This window comes from Cavia porcellus, unplaced genomic scaffold, assembly GCF_034190915.1.
Source record: "Cavia porcellus strain 051 isolate PalLab524CR breed Dunkin Hartley unplaced genomic scaffold, mCavPor4.1 scaffold_26, whole genome shotgun sequence".
In the NCBI taxonomy this organism is placed as follows: Eukaryota; Metazoa; Chordata; class Mammalia; order Rodentia; family Caviidae; genus Cavia; species Cavia porcellus.
Window position 1 is genome coordinate 46,581,713 of NW_026947509.1, and position 18,134 is coordinate 46,599,846.

General features: G+C 37.9%; 1 protein-coding gene across 1 annotated transcript in view; it reads left to right on the plus strand.

Moving 5' to 3' along the window:
* The window catches only part of Pth2r (parathyroid hormone 2 receptor), a 92,024-nt gene that overhangs the window by 16,887 nt on the left and 57,003 nt on the right, over nt 1-18,134 (plus strand). Inside the window, exons 3-4 of the mRNA XM_063237386.1 lie at nt 9,888-9,998; nt 10,101-10,216. Coding sequence (XP_063093456.1) covers nt 9,888-9,998; nt 10,101-10,216 — 227 coding nt within the window. The remainder of the gene's footprint in view (nt 1-9,887; nt 9,999-10,100; nt 10,217-18,134) is intronic.

Below are 18,134 nucleotides of genomic sequence, written 5' to 3' on the forward strand. Positions count from 1 at the left end.
TAAACTTTCGAACCTGGTACTATCCAGCAAAACAGAATAGGGGAACATCAGTTAAAAACCAGATGGTGAGAGTAATACAGGGCTTTAAATCAAGGTAATGAAAAGTCAAAATGGGTTACTATAATATATCCTGCTATTTTTTTCCTTTAATTAAACGGATAAAGATAAAAAAGTAAATAATGGAGTGGAGATTGAGATAAAAGAGGGCATAACAATGAAACAGCGCAGATCAAAACATAACCATTTAAGCAGAACAGTGTTTCACCACCAGATAATCCTAACCTAAAAGTAGTTACCATATTGTTTCTTTCTTTGAAATCCTTGAGTACAACTTCGTATACTGTAGCATTAAGTATATCAAAACAATGTAAAACCATTCAAGAGAATGACAGCATTACAGAGTATTTAGAATCGACTAACAGAAAATGAACAATGGTTTCTGTATAATCTCCTTGTCTTTAAAAGGTTTTTGCTTATACTATCGTACATAATAAAATCCAATAAGATACAGCCTATTTAGACCATTGGAGACAGAAGGACAAAAGCTAGATGAGACTTCAAAACAAGATGATACTAAATCAGTATTACCTATTAAGATGTCATTTTCTCCAAAATAGCTGTTCCTATCATCCAATCTTCCCTGCCTCATTTCTGTTAAGCTCTTTTTCTGTCAGTAGCTGTCAGTTTGTCTTCTTCATTTTGTTCTCTGCTCCATTTGTTGTGGCCTCCCCGCCACTATTTCTGGGTTCTTTGTATTTTTCTTTTTTTAGAATATCCTGCAATACTTTCTGTAGGGTTGAATTGGTGGTTGCAAATTCCCCCAGTTCCTCTTTATCCTGGAAGCACCTTGTTTTTCCATCAATTTCCAGGGACAGTTGTGCAGGATATCTCAATCTTGGCTGGAGATTATTATCTTTCAATGCTTGAATTATTTCCCCCCACGCTCTTCGTGATTTGATGGTTTGTGCAGAGAAATCTGCTGTAATTCTGATGGGTGTTCCCTTGTAAGTGGTCTGTTTCTTGTCTCTTACAGCTTTTAATATTCTGTTCTTGTATTGAATTTCTGGAATTTTTATTATTATATGCCTGGGTGTTGCTCTGTTTGGGTTGTAGGTAGCTGGGGTCCTGTATGCCTCATACATCTGAGTATCTTTACCTTTTGCTAAATTAGGAAAATTTTCCTGGATTATTTCTGTGAGTAGCTTTTGTAGTTCACTTGTTTGCATCCCTACTTCTTCTTTTATGTTCTTAATCCTTAAGTTATGGATCCTCTTATCATCTTCTTGTCTTTGTATTATTGCTGTTTGTTTCTTTGTTATTTTTAAGAAGTTTTTCATTTCATTCTCCCATATTACAAGTCTGCCCTCCAGTTCAGATAGTCTGTCCTTAGTTTCTTTCAAGCTGTTATGCCAGTCTTCTATAGACTTCTTAGTATCTTGGTAGTCCCTTTGAACCTGCTTCACGTATTCTATGCTTTCTCTGTTTTCTCCATCAAACAATTCTCCCCTTTTTTTCTGTTCTTCCATTCCACCACCTGTTTTTTCTTGGGTGGTGCTTAGCATTTCTCTAACTATTCTGCATACTTCTAGCTTCAGGTCGTTGATAACTTCATTCCTGAATTGGTCTATGAGGCTCTCTATATGGTGCCTTATGTGTATTGGTGCGGTGTCTGCTATTGCCTGTTTCTCAGAATTGGGGGCCGAGGAGCCTTTCTTGTTGCTGCCTCTTCCCATGCTGCCTCTTCTTCTCTGTTCCTTATATATGCAAGCTTATATAAGAGGCCCAGCTTCTCTCCCAGTCAGCCACAGCCTGATCGAATTGCGGCAGTTAGGTGTTCCCGCTCACCGCTGCGCACCAGGGAGTTACAGACCAGGCAGCCTACGCGTCTCCCCTCCCGGCCACCGTCAGGCTCTGGGATCTGGGTTGGGACAGTCTACCAGGTCCGCCGGCAGCGTCACGCAGGCCAGGCACTTTTCACCAATCCCGCCCGAGAGGGGGATGTGTGGCTGGAGTCGCCACCGCGCCCTGCTCCCTGCAGGACTGCTCGGGCCCAGAAAGTCCTCTGCTGGAGTCAAACTGTGGTAGAGTGTCAGTTTCTCTCACTCACCTCACCATAAGTCAGTGCACGCCTCCCTGCCGTTCGCAGATTGCCGTTCTCAGAGCTTCTGCACGTCTCTCCCCTTGCCGAGCCGCTGTAGAGGCAGCCAGCCGCTGCGCGGCGGGAAACCCAAATCGCGGCTTACAATGGCGCGGTTCCAGCCTCCACACCGAGTCTTTTCTGTTCCTGTTTTAGCACCAGGACTGCATTCCAAGTTGGCTTCTCTCAGCCCAGTTCGTTCCTGAGTCAGCAGAGCATATCTCCACCTGCTTATGTCTCCTTAGTCTGCACCATTCCTGGCTTCTGAGCCGAGTCTTTCAGAAAGCCGCCGGTAGTTGCTGTTATCTGTCCGCCATGTTCTCCTGGAAGACTGTCCCTCTGTAGCTTTAAGTAAACAAATGTGAGATCTTGGGTCCTTCGTGGGTCCAGGTCATATATTTTGTTTTCTTTGTTTTTTTACTGGTGTGATTTGTGATTTCTTCAAATTTATTTTCTGGTTTGACCACTCTGTTCAGCTTTAAAAGGTATCTAATGCATTCATTACTTATTCTGATTACATTTTTATTTTCTGAAATCTTCATATTTCATTTTGATAGTCCCTTGTACTTTAATGAATCATTCAAGGTCTTCTTGCTTTCCCAGACTTGTATTTCCTATTCTGCCTTTGGTAACTCTCATGTCCACAGGCTTTGCTGGCCAATGCTGATGACTGTGGCTGGTAGCTTATATCCTTTGAGTTTGATTTCCGATGAGGTACTTGAGGTCTTTGGTTAAAATGGTTTCAAACCTCCTGAGATACTGTGTGCTTTTTCAGGTTTCTGGAGCAACTAAAGTCCTTCAGTCCAGAGGAACTGAAGCTCGAGTGGGGACTGAGTTACGAAGTTTTACAGAAGGACTCGCCTCCCCATTGTTTTCTCTTTTTAAAAAAATTTTTATTTAAAAGGAAAAAGAAAAAACAAAACAAAACAAAGCAGTGTAAGGGTACAATTAATACAGAACTACAAAAAAAAAAAAAACAGTAAGAAATCACCAGTTAATAGATTACACATTATCATCTTAGAGATAGTTGCTCAAGTCACAGTATCAAAGCATACAAAATGGACATTCAAACAGTGAGACTGTAAACAGTTGTGTTCAATGATCCAACCAAAACATTAATATGGACATCTATTTAACACCCCTAAACACACTTGCAGTTGTATACTTTAGAGTGCTTTTTTTCCCTCTCTTTTTTACAACAAAATTTACACATTTTGGGTTTTATTACTCCTTAGTTCTTACTACTGTTTTTTTTGGAAGAGAATAAAGTCAAATATGGCGAAACAAAGTTGTCAGTCAAAACCAAGGATAGATATAGCACATGATGTAAAAACAGAGTACAAGGTTATCGACAGTGGTTACCATAATGCCTCTTGCTTCCTTAAAAAGAATTGTCTATCTCATTAGGTATTATAAAGTTGAACAAAACAGTAGAGAACAAGACCAATAAAACCTAAACCTTGTAAACATTACAGGACTTCCAAAGAAGATAATAGTCAAACCAGAATGGGCATCATAGTGAATCTTATTGCCTTCAAAGTAGTTGCCTATACCCTCAAACTTGATACTATCATACAGAACGGAACAGAATCTAATCAGTCAAAACAAGATAGTGGGAGTATTACAGGACTTCAAATCAAGTTAATAGGAAATCAAATAAGTTACTATAATATATCCTGCTAATTTTTTTGATTTTCCCCCTTAATTAAAAAAATCATAAAGAATAACTAAATAATTTTTTTAATGAATAAGGAAGAGATTGAGATAAAAGAGGACATAACATCCTCTTTAATTCTCACAGCAGCCAAGAGAGGAATGAATGAATCTCTTTTTGAAGGGTGGTTTTGCTTTTTATTCAGCAATCAAGGAGCGGGTCATTTTTGGGGACACCAACTTTATTGAGGGATCTAGTATCTAATTTTCCAAACTTCTTAGGCCTTAGGCTTATCTTGTTACTCAAAACCCAAGTTCTTAGCCAGTTGGTTAATAGGATAAGATTGAGGTCTAAATATGATCTTCATGGAAAAACTCAGACGGCACCTTTATTCTTTTATAGCCTTCTAAGGCGTCTTAAAGAGGGAGGTTTTATATTAACTTAGCCTTTGTAGATGTCTTGTCCTCGGGGTCATTTGATGAGAGATCAGACTAGCAGTATCCAGAAAGAGGATGTCTCAGGCTCCTTGAAGTAACACTGACCTTGGTATCCCAGCCATGCAGACCTGCTAGCGAGGATCGGCATTGTGACTGTCCAGCTCTCAACCCAGACAGAATTACAAGGTAGAGTCAAAAGAGGTCTGGGCGAAAGTATTTATTATAGAATGAAAGCAGGAAACAAGATTTAAAGCAGAGCCAGAGCAAAAAGCCCCCAAGTAAATGCACCTGGGTGGGTACCTGAATGGGTTGCCAGAGGAACTCTCTGAGGGTTTTTATACCAAAAGTGACTACATCTCAGCCAAGGTGAGGTCAGCCTCTGCGGTTACATTAGGAAAGTGTGACTTAGAAGTGGGCTGTGGGAACTCAGATGCACTATCATTGTAACTTTAAGCAGAATAAAGACATCCTTCAGAGAGGTGTGAATAATATCCTATTCCTGGGCAAGAAAATTCCACAGTCCAATGCATCCTTTATTTGTTGAACCGCCAGTGCCCTGGCCTTGGCCATGGAGTCCTCCATTGAATCTTCTCTGGCTGGCTGTCCTGTCTGTCCATAGTCTTCTTCCCTCACAGGCCAGTGTCATCCTCTTGGGAAATCTTTTTGCCTTTCCTCAGGTCCTTGTTCATTTCACAGAGACTGTTGTTTAGCTTACTGGAGGGTGCCTCCTGTTAGGTGAGGAAAATGATATCCTGACCTTAGAAAATGGAGCCCAAGCCCAAGTGGAGGGCTCCTGTTCATTCTTTTCAGGTCTCTTGTTATCTCCATTTCAGGCATCACCACAGAGGCGTTGTTACCTATGAGGGCCGAGGAACCGTTCTCTGTGATGTCACATGAACATTATAGGCTGTAAATATCTTGGAAATTACCTAGTGCAACAAATTCTATTCTGTGTCTGTAGTGTGTTGGCTCTGTCGTTCGCAGTGAAGAGCATAAATAAGATTTTGTCCTTGATCCTGGCCTTGATAGTTCCACAAGGGTGGTAAATATCTTTTGGAGTGATGTGTAATTCTACCAACAGATATATTCATAGCTATAGATAAAGGAGTGGGAATTAGATGTGTGGAGAAGTAAGTGGAAAAGACATTCTAGGAAGGGGGAATAGAGTGGACAGGTGGATATTGTTAACCAGACATACGCCATGATAATTGCACATAAAAGAATGAGCTAACTGGGTGGGTAAACTTGTGTAACATCCAAAATTTGTGAATATGTAAATAACATGAAAGATGTAGACAAATAAATACTAAAAGAGAAAGGATTGCTTTTGATATCCTCCTGCATACAGATGGGATAGAATTCAATATGTTCATACTTTGGCCTACCTTTCCATGAAAATGTGTAATTATGTGTAAATGGACTCAAAAGCACTTCACTTAAAATTGTGAAATATTAAAACGACACTGAGTTTACTGGCTAATTTAAGAAACTGTCATTTTTAAAAGCTCTAAAATTGAGAGACATTTCAAAATATTTAGGATTGAGCTGCTATACTGCCTATAATTTATTTTTAAATTGGAGCAGAAAATAGATGAAATGAATATTGTAACATAAATAATTACTAATTCTAGGCTGTGGTCATACAGTATTCTGCTTTATTTCTTAAACATTTTCATAATAAAATGACATAAAAATTTCCTGATACTTATGAAAGAAAGAAAAGGAAATGTAAACAGAAATGCCTAGTTAAAAAACTATGGACATTTTTGAAAACAAAAAGTAGAATACTATTCATTTTGGATCCACTTCTGAGCATAGTCATATTTTGCTATGTGTAATTGAGGAGATTAAAAAATAGAAGCTAGATTCTCCAAATTCTAGATTATTCTCTGTAGATATCATGGTTCAGCAAGCTTCAGGAATAATTAGTTTTTCCTGGCATACACAAAAAATTTAAGTGCTGTCATTAATAGTATTATTGTATAAAAAGAAAGCAGTGAGTCATTAGGCAATTAATTAGTTTCTTGCCAGATAATGAAAGAATTTACTCACATGATAATCCAGGAGACGATGCTAATTAATATCTTGGTATTTTCTGTATGAGGTCAAAGCTTCACCAGTCTTTTCAACCTTCTGTAATTATTCACTGTCCCATTTGTCAAAGAACCACCAGACAAATAATTATGAAATACACAGACATTGTGTTGGAGGAGTGTTACGTTCTGAATTTTTGGGGTTGTATCTGTGTGTTTATATGTGTAGTGTAGTATTTTGCAGGGAACAAGAAAAGTGTCTATTTCAGAACATGAGAAAGAAATCTTTTCCATAGCAGTTTAAAAACTGGTTACAGGTATTACCTCTATTTTAAGACCCTTCCGCATCAGAAGTAGATTTACTCATGAAGATTAAAACAGTAGACATTGAGTATTTGTCTACTGGAGAGTTGTGTTAGATTTCCACTACTATAACAAGTCCCTACCTCAAAGGAAATTAACTTATAGAGAAGAGGTTCAATTTGGCTTACAGTGTTGTAGATCTTAGTCCCTGAAGGATTGACCCTACTGCTTAGGACCCATGAAGGCACATCCTGGCAGGAGCATGTGGCACAGCAAAAACAACAACAGCAAAAATGTTTAGCTCATAGATGGGATATGGAAGACAGAAAGGAAGAAAGAGGAAAGAGCCAGGGTCCCATGGTCAGCTTTAAACACCCATTTCCAGTTAGCAGAAGACCTCCACTGGACTCTACCACTGACAATTCTTGCCATTTCCCAAAAGTGTCAAGCCGAGACCTAAGCCGTTGTCGTATGGACCTTAGAGGGTCGTTTATGATGCACAGTGTAGCAACAGTTCAAATGCATAAAGATGTATGATTTGTGAAAGACAAATACATCGGAGGACATTATATGGGATTATCCCAAGATGTAGGAGAGTATCTTGTGCAAAGAAGATTAGACGGGCAAACTTCTGACCTACGTGAGATGGACTCATTACACCGCATAAGCAAATCAGACAGAGGTGGAAAGAGCAGCAGGTGGACCTCTCCACCTGAAGCAGGAGCCAGAGATGAGCTCCTGGGTTCCCTGTAATATGTGAAGCCAGGCTTTCGTTATGTGACAAAGCACAGCTGTTTCCAAGGAAGAGAGAACAAGGTGGGCGAGGGAAGACTTTCTTTTTCTCATTCCTTCAGCAACCCATAAAGCGAGCCAAGAACTTGTTTGTATGTGATAGGTGGATGCTGAGAAGTTAATTTCAGGTTTATGGTGAAATATTTTTGGTAGAGTTCAGTGTTTGTGTGAGATTCTATTATGATGACTTCAAACAGGAGCAAATAACTTGTCACAGTGAACGTTAGCTAGGGCAAAAATCCTCAACTCTAGTCAGCATAATTGGTACCCAAACCTTAGAGAGTGTTACAATGGAGAGTCCCTGTGGTACCAGAATAATGAATCTTCAGAGTCTTCCACCCCCAACATGTGACATGATACCTTTGTGTTCTGCTTTACACTGCAACAAGTTATGAAAGTGGAGATGGGGAGATTACAGTGGAGCGTCTGGGTGGCCCCGTGTGAACAGACTTATCAGTAAAACTAGAAGAGGAAGACAAAAGCATCTGCCAGATGTGTGGCAGAGGAACATTTAAAATGTGAGAAGCATTCAGTTTGCTTTGCTGGCTTTGAAGACAGAGCAAGGGGACCATGAGCAAAAACTGCAAACAGCTTTTTAAAACTGGAAATGGCCCTCTGCTTTCAGTCCACAAGAGCTTCTCTGGGCTGCACTTGTACGGAACAGAAGTCTGCAGACAAGCGAGGAAATGGGTTCTTCTCCAGAGTTTTCAGAAGGAAATAAGTGCTGCCCAGCGCTGGATTTTGGTCTTGGGAGTTAATAAGCAAAAGTTTAGCTGAGAGTGCTAGACTTCTGACCTACAGAAATGGAGAAAAATAAATTTGTGTTATGTTAAATTGACAAATCTGTGATAATCTCATAGTAATAGAAAATCAGTACAGCATGCGTTTAAAGATACCTGTCCTTGGAAACTTGAGATGGAACAAGGCTGTCAGCTGGGATCTGAATTTTCTTGGAAGTTTAATCTGTAATTAATGGAAAGAGGTCTGAAGGGCACAGACCGTCAGCCGTGAATATTTGTTAAGCCACCCTACATGCCAAGGGCAGTTCCAGGAACACAGCTGACACACTAGACAAGAATAGACGAAAAGCTCTGCCCCTGGGTTCTTAAACCTTGTAACTTAAAACAATGTACAGTATTGCAAGGTGATGAGAGTTTAGGAGAAATAAATAGTAGGAAAAAGTGGTAGGGAGTGTTTTGAGGTGCAGTGTTCAGTAGAGTACTCAGAAGCTGACATTTGAGTAAGAATAAGGGGCAGGTAAAGGAGGAAGTGTGGAGGCGAGGGAGACCGAGCCTGAGATCTAGGAAGCACGGATGGCATTGCAGCTGTGACAGCCAGCAGGAAGCTCAGGCCAGTGAGTAATGGGCAGGTCCTCCTCACCTTCACACTGCCAGACTTGGGCTTTTTTTTCAGAGATTGTTGGAAGCTGATGGTGGACTGGGGACTGTTAACATTAAGAAGAAACGAGACTGCAGTATTGCTAACCAGTTTGAACTGGGGGAAGCAGAGTGTCCAGGTACACAACAAATTACATGCAGGGAGTTTATTAATTATAGATAGGCTGCAGAAACAATGGAAGCTAAGCTTCACTGTGAGCTGATCCCCTGGACCCAAGAAAGCTGCTAGGGTCGATGGAGCCCATTGCACATGCCCCATCTATTCTTCAGGAGACTGACAGAAGGCTGTCCACCCTGTTCTGTGAACCCCTGGGAGCCCATGACCTGTAGGGCTACGGTGCTACAGCTCTCTCGTTGATAGGAGGGACTGGCACAGAGCAGTCTCAGGTTGTTGTGCGTAATTCCAGTAGGTCTTACAGTTAACCTTGAGGACTACAAGCAAGTGGAGCTGGGAGAGTTGGGTGGCCCCTGTGTCACCTACAGAACTGTCCTGCAGAGAGAGAGCGTGATTCTGCTTGGACACATGATGGATGGGCTGCAGCAGGGGCAGTGGGGTGGGGTTAAGAATTGTGGGTCCTGGGTTCACCTGGAGAAGAATAAAGACTTGTGAGATTTCTGTTTGAGATGAATGTTAGACTCCAAGATGTTACTGAAAGTAGTGGTTAAAAAAAAATTCAGGACCTGGAATCTGTTTTGTGCATCATGTTTTTTTCTTGTGTGTGCCAGGGATCAAACTCACAACTTTGCATTTGCCAAGCAGGCAGTTATGCCACTGAGCTGAAGACATAGCTACTCCTGTGACAGTGGGAGGACTGGGCTATAGCTGTCCACAGCGGCTTCCCAAGCCGTGTGGCTTATATATTCCCTGCTGTCACTGACCCCTGAGATAATTGGAATTTTCTAATTTTGCTAATCAAAGGCTCCTGCGGTTGGCCTTTGAAGAGGCAAAGCAAGTGAATTTTGGGACATTTGCAGCCCATTCTCGCCATTTTAGTTTCACAAACTACCAGTTTGTGTTAACTTTGCTACAGGCCGTGACTTGAAATGTTGAAAACATTTTGTTCTGTTTTTCTCAATTGTTCGCTATTGTCTGCTCATTTTTCTTTATTTGCTTTTTAATATTTTTCTCATCAGAGGGCAGTTGTTTTCCAGAATGGGATGGACTTATCTGTTGGCCCAGAGGAACACTGGGGAAAATTTTAGCTGTCCCGTGCCCTCCTTACATCTATGACTTCAATCATAAAGGTATTGGATTTTCTGATGATTAATTTGAACAGAAATTTGTCTCTTTTTGGGTAATAGACGCAAAAGGGACCGAGCAGTCTCATCATCTTCATGTCTTTACAGGAGTTGCTTTCCGACACTGCACTGACAATGGAACGTGGGGTGTTATTCACAGCTCCAATAAAACATGGGCTAATTATTCGGACTGTTTTTTGCAGCCAGATATCAGCACAGGAAAGGTAATAGCATTTGTTTGTATTTTTGAATTACTAAGGAAAGCAGAACAATGGTTTTATGCATTTCTGGGTTTTTTTTTTTTTTTTTTTGCATTTTTCTGCATTCCTTGATTGTCAGCCATAATATGTTAAAACCTCCTGTGACACAAAGATCATAAAAGTTAAAAACAAGGTCGGAGTACTTTCAGATGCATTTGAACCATTCTGATGTTTTCCTTAGGGTTACCTGGTCAAAATACACACACGTATACTTCTAAATGTATGTGCATATACATGTGTGTGTATGTGTACCTTGTTATAGTGTGTTACGTTTACATTCTATTCTGTTTACATTATATATATACATCAGCAACATGATTTTTGACTCACTCTTATTTACCAGTGGATGGTTACATCTCATCGGACTCTATATGCCTGAAAAACATTTTCATTTTAGAAATTTTTTTTTTATTTCATTACATCTGCCAGGAGGTGACTGTATTAGTATGTGAAATATTACATTTGTGGAACTGGGGAGGAAAAAAGGGCATCACAATAGCTCTGTTTCGCAAAGATGAGTCAACAGAGATTAGATTGTTAGTCAGAGGACAGGGCTTGCTGATGGCAAGGTCTACAGCAGAGCCTTGCAGTCTTGAGTTCTCTTTGGTACTCTTTGAAGTGCAACAATCCTATATAAACCTTGCGAACTTCTAGAGAGTTACTTTTAAGTTACAGTTAGTAGTTTAAAAGTTATGCTTAGATTCCTATTGTTTTGACCTTATGGGGAAAGACGCTTGGAGATATAGGCTTCTGATACTAGGGATGAATATGTTGCTGTGTAAATCATTTTTACGTGGATGCTGGAAACAGCCTATCATGCATAAGCTCTCTTGACATCAGATATGTTTTTATGCCTATTGCTTTTTGGAGTGAGTAGGAGAGAGAAGAATAAGAAGACAAGCGAGTTGAAGGTCTTTGTTCAATTTCACAGGGTTAGAACTGTCCTCTTCTCTAACACAAACTGCTACTGTGCCACCTCAGTGAGGGCTTTAGTAATTTTCTGAAAAATTTTCCATTTAAAAATTTTTAATTTTTATTAGCATTTCCATCCTATGTAGAGCTGGTACCAGTGCAGAGCACATCTTTGTTCCTTCTTCCATCCTCTCCCCTCCCTCCACCCTTAATCCCCTTCCCATTTAAGAAAGATCTATCTTCCTGCTTCCTATTGCATGTCTTTTATTTTGTTCTTTATAATTGGGATTGAAAGCTCGTGGATAAAGTTGTCATTGTGAACGGTGTTTTATGCTCTATGAAGCAACTAGTACCAACACTGGAAAAGGGCAGAATACTGCAAAAATATCAGTCTTCTTTACAAAATAAACACTCCCTGTTATTTAATATCAGTTGTAAATTAAATGATGTCAAATGCAAGTTTTTCACAGCTTTTAAATGGCCATTATATTAAATCAAATTGTAGTTTTATTTGTGCAGAATTTTAAACTTACAACCATTGTTTGTGTCTATTGTGTATTCCAAGGGTTAATAGAATTAAGGGTGATTAATAAATCCAAGGTATACATTGTTTCACTTAAAAATGAATTAGAAGTTAACTAAATTGAAGAATTTTGCTAGCATAAACTAATTTTACCTTCTTAATTAGAATACAAAGATGATTTTCTATGGTTTGTAATCCTTAAGGGATAATTTGAGAAGATTCAAAAGTGTAAATATCCCCTAGTAAGAGAATTAGAAGGCTTGATACACTGCAGGGCAAAGTAAAATTGCTTATTTATGAGATATAAATTATTAATGGTTAAATGAAATTTTTTGTAAGACAGGAAAAATGAAAAGTTAAGCAAGTGTGTATTCAGGATAAATGCTACATAATTAGAAAAAAAGGATAAACACCATATCTAGTGGAACTAAGACTAAGATTTTAAAGAACCTATGATTCTTTTCTCTTAATAATTTCAATATCATTGAACTGGACCAATGAGGTGATTATTTCTAATAAAAAGCAGAGAAAAGCTAATAATAGAACACAAGGTGAATGATGCTTTTAGACTATGATAATAAAATAGTAGCATGCCATATAAATTATCATATAACATACTTCATATCTTATAGCTCTGTACATTTTGGAATGCAGTTTAGCAATATGCATTTAAAATTATATTTAAAAAATTTCAAAATGGTCATTCATATTTCTTGATTTTGTAATTTTACTTCTAAGATTGAGCATAAGGATTTGGAGTGGGGAAAATGAATGGAAAAATCTTTACTGAACAATTAATTATGATGATGAATATTTTGAAAAGTTTAAAGTTACAGTGGAGACCTGGTTAACTAAGCTTGAATATATATATATTCAAGGCATATATAAAGAATTTTTGCAGCTTTAGAAAATTCTGTTATCAGTTAACTGAAAAAAATTCAGGTAATAAACTTGCATAAAAGTTGAGAATGATTTTTAAAACAATAGATAATGATACATAGGAACAATGGGAAGAATACATGTCATACTAACAGCCTTCCTTTAGGTTGGTAAGAATTTGGGAGACTTTTCTTCCCCCATTGTATAATTTACATGTTGTTTAAATATTTTATATGCATTACGAAGTATTTTATTGACAGAGCATTACCAAAACAATAAATAATATTTAAAAAAGGAATAAGAGGCCTTTGTTTTCAGTTGGAGACAGTTACAAAAGCACGTTAGAGAATATGCAAAATCAATAAGTTATAGAAATCCATCAATAAGCTGCGGATGTCAAGGTATGTGAACTCAATTCCAGATGTGGGTCAACCTTTCCTTCAAGAGAAGAGACCCATGGCTCTGTTTATCTTTGGATTTGTGGCAGAGTGGGACCAACCAGACCATAGAAGGGATGGAAAGGAAAGAGGAAAGGCATGAGGGCTTGGAATTGCAAGGAAAGCCTCGGTGACAGGCCACACTGTTCTAAGGGCTGGGGGCAGTGCAGGAGAGTGAGGGAAATACTCAGATGCACGTGAAGCTTTTACAGAGTGAAAGGCAGCAGTTAGCTGAAGCCATGGGACAGGAAAAAAAGCACAGATCTCTGAATGCAAGGTAGCAGCCTGACAAAAAATCTGAGCAGGCTCTCTCCTAGGGACGGAGGGTCATCAGAAAGTGACCCGGTAAAGACTGCACAAGCAACAAAGTGGAGCCAGATCTCCTGAGACGCAGAAAGACTACAAGGAAGTTCACTCTTGCTAATGTTGTTCCCCTGTTCATCTTCCTCCTCCTCCTCCTTCTCTTTCTCCTCTTCTCCATTTCCCTTCTCCTCCTCTTTTTCTTCCTCCTCCTCCTTCTTCTCCTTCTCCTTTTCCAACTCCTCACATTCTTCCTCCTTTTTCTCCTGTTTTTCCTCTTCCTCCTTTCTCATCTGCTTTACTTTTCTTTTTTCTTCTTATGACTGCATATTGGTGATATGGAATAGTGGTGCTTATTTTGGGTAACTGAGTCATGCACATAACATGTCTTAGTCATTTACATTTTATTCATCTCCTCTTCCTTTCTTCCTTCCTAATCACCTTCTGTACCTCAAGAGTCTACCTTATAGTTTTCTGTCAACTCTTCTTTGTTTTATTCATTTTAACTTATATTTTAGGTTTTTCATATAAGAGAAAATAATGATGTTTAACTTATTTAACTGGATTATTTATTTAGTATGATAGTCTCAAGTCTCATCCATTTTCCTGCAGATGGCATAATTTCAGTCTTCTTTATGGCTAAATAATATTTCATTGTGTATATGTAGCATATTTTTAATCCATTCATTTGCTGATAGGCATCTAGGTTGTGTACAGTGCTTTGCTACTGTGAATTGTGCCACTATAAATATGAATATGCAGGTATAACTTATAGTATGATGTCTTTAATTCTTTTCAGAATATATATAGATGAAAGAACTAACAAGGATATGAGTTGAAAAGGAGGAAGTCAGACTATCCCTATTTACAAATGATTTGATTCTTTATGTAAAAGACCCAAAAGACTTTATCAGAACACTTTTAAATCTGATAAACAAATTCAGTAATGTGGTAGGGTACAAAATCAAAAATACAAAGTCAATATTGCTCTGGTAAATTTGGCAAAGTGGCAGTATACAAAGTCATAATGCAAAATAAATATTACTTATGTATACCATTAATGACCCAGAAAGCAGAAAATCAGGAAAGAAATTCCATTTAGAATAGCTTAAAAATATTAAATACCTAGGAATCAACCTAACCAAGGAGGTGTAAAATCTCTGTAGAGAAAATTCAGAACTCTCAAGAAAATCGAAGAGGACATTACAAAAACCAAAGACATCCCTTGTTCTTGTAAGGGAAAAATTCATGCTATGAAAGTGGTAATATTATAAAAAGAGACTTGTAGATTTAATGCAATCTCTATTGGAATATCAGAAACATCTTTCATAGAAGTAGAAAAGACAATGGTTAAATTCATATGGAATCAGTTATAACCATCAGTGTGAATGGTCTCAGTTCACCAATCAAAGGAACAAATTGCACAATGAATCAAAAACCAAGATCCAGTGACATGCTGCATACAAGAAGCACATTTAACTCAAAATGAAATTCATAGAGTAAGGTCAAAGAATGAAAAGTAATACTCTATGCAGCAGAAATGTGAACAAAAAGCAAGGTTAACTAATTAACAGACCAAGTGGACTTCAAGCCCAGACAGATGAAGAGAGACAAACTGCATTCTTGTGAAAGGGACAATCCAAGAGGAAGAGATGATAATCATAAATATACATGCATCAAGTACTGGCACGCTCAACTATATGAAACAAACATTAATGGGTATGAAAAATCAAATGAACTCAGTACCCATTGTCACAAATACACAGATCAACTAGAGAAAAAAATCAACAAGAGAATATCAGGGCTGAACCAAACCTTTGAGCAAATGGACTTAGAAGATATTTACAGAATGTTCCATCCAACAACAATAGAATACATAGTCTTCTCAGATGCACAAGGGATATTCTTTAAAATAGGCCTCATACTGATTCATAGAACATGCTTAAGTAAATGCAAAGGAATCAAAATTATCCCAAGGATATTATCAGAGCATAGTGCAATGAAATTGGAAGTGAATGGCAAAAACAACAAACCCGCAAAACTGCATAGACACATATAAATTAAATAACATCCTCCTGAACAACCAAGAGGTCACAGATGAAGTCAGACAGGTTCTACAATTAAATGATAATGCCAGTACAACATATCAGAACTTATAGGACATGATGAAAGCAGTCCTATGAGGGAAATTTAAAGCTGTGAATTCCTATATCAGAAAAAACAGAAAGCTCAAGTAAACAACCTAATGTTGACGTCCTAACTTCTAAAGTATAAATATCAGTAGAAATTAATGCTGTTGAGACTAAGAAAATAGCACAAAGTATCAATAAATTGAGCTGTTTCTTTGAAAGATTGAGTAAAATAGACAATCCCTTACTCTATTAGGAAAGCAAAGGAAAGAACTAAATCCATGTAATTAGGAGTGGAAAGGGTAAAATCACAATGGATCTTGCAGAAACCCAGAAGACATCGGTACCTACTTGGAAAGCCTGTACTCCAACAAGATGGAAAATGCAAAAGAAACGGACAGATTCCTAGGTACATATGAATTACCAAACCTGAATCAAGGAGCTACAAAGATTCTAAGTAACCCCAATATTAGGCAATGAAACTGAAGGAGTAATAAACAGACTACTAACACAGAAATGCCCTGGTCCTAATAGATGCAATGCTGATTTCTACAAGAACTTTAAAGAAGACCTGATGTGACTACTAAAACTCTTTAATGAAATTGAATGGGAAGTAATACTCCCAAACTCATTCCTGGAAGTAAGCATTACTCTGATATTAAAGTCAGAGAAAGAATCAATCAAAAGAGAGAATTACAGCTAATCTAAATGAACACGGATGCAAAAATCCTCAATAAGATAGTGACAAACAGAATGCAGCAATTCATCAAGAAGATTATGTACATCATGACTAAGTAGGACTTATCCCAGGGATGTGGGTGTGATTCAGTAAATGCAAATTAACACATGTAGTGCACCGTATTAGCAGAACCAAGGACAAAAACTACATGAGCATTTAAATAGATGTGGGAAAGTCCAACACCCATTCAAGATAAAAGCATCATAGAAAATTGGAATAGAAGAGCCTCAATCTCTTAAAAGCCATCTATGACAAATCAACAATCAACATTAAATTAAATGATCAAATAATGGAAAGCTTCCACTCTGATATCAGAAACAAGACAAGGATGCCCACTACTACCACTTCTGCTCAGTATAGTTCTGGAAACATTAGCCTGAGCAGTTAGACAAGAGAAAGAAATAAAAAGGATAAGAATGGGAAAAAAGTTAAATTGTTATTTGCTAATGACATCATATTCTACAGAGAAGACTTCAAAAACTTCACCAATGTCTTCTAGAATTAATGACTAATTTGAGAGTGTAGCCAGATACAAAGTCAATACCCCAAATCGGTGGCATTCCTGTACCTGAGTAACAAACTCCCCAAGAGAGAAACAATACCTTTCACAGTACCAACAAGAAAAATGAAATACTTAGAAATCAGTCTAATAAGGGAAATGAAAATACTTTGAAAATTGTGTTCTGCAAAAGGAGATCGAAGACGATATCAGAAAATGGAAAGATATCTATTATTGGATAGGCAGAACATGTATAGAAAAACTGGCAATACTTCCAAATCTGTTGTACAGATTTAATGCAATCCTAGTTAAAATATCAATTGCATACCTCACAGAAATAGAAAAACAATCCTAAAATTTATATGGAACCAGAAGAGACCTAGAGTAGCAAAAACAGTTCTAGGCAACCAAGGTAAGGTGGTGGGCTTCACAAGCCCCAAGAAAGTTATACTATACAGTTACATAGTTAAAAACAGCATGTGGGAAAAAACAAACATGCAAATGAACAAACAAACAAACAATCAAATACAAACCAGACAAGAAGGTCAATGGAACAGACTAGAAGATGCAGAAACAACTCCAAAGACACTCAATTTCCTTATGTTTGACAAAGCGGCCAAATACCTTCATTGGAAGAAAGACAGACTCTTTAATAAATGGTGCTAGTCAAAATGACTCCCCATATCCAGAAAACTGAAACTAGACCCATATTTCTCACCATAAACTAAGCTAAAATTGAAATGGAACAAATTCTAAGTATTAAAACAGAAACACTGGCTTTACGAACATAATTCTAATTACACAGAAAATACAAAGAATCAACAACTTGGATCACACCATATTAAAAAACTTTTGCACAGCAAAAGAAATGATCAACAGAGTGAAGATACAACCCCAGAATGGAAAAAAATTTTGTCAGTTATTCTTCAAACAAAGGACTAGCATCTAGCATATATAAAGAACTCAAAAAATGAGATCCCCCAGGTTTAAAAACTCAATTCAAAAATGGGCATCTGAAATGAATAGGTGCTTCTCAGGTGAAGAACTGCAAACAGCAGATAAATATATGAAAATATGATCACTATCATTGGTGATTCAAGAAATGCAAATTAAAACAACACTGAGATTCTGTCTCATTTCAGAGTGAATGACCACCATCAAGAAATCAACCAATAACAAATGCTGATGAGGCTCTGAGGAAAAAGGAACCCTTCCCCACTGCTGTGGGAGTGTAAGCTGATACAGGCACTATGGGAAATCAGTATGGGGATTCTTCCAAAAAGTAAAAGTAGAGGTTCCATTTGACCTAGCTGTTTCCCTCCTAGATATTTTTCCAGAAGATTTAAAAGTATCATACATACTGATATATGCTTGCCCTTGTTAATAGCAGCACAATTTATAATAGCTAAATCTTAGAAACAGCCCATATGTCCATCAACTGGCACATGGGTAAAGAAAATGTGA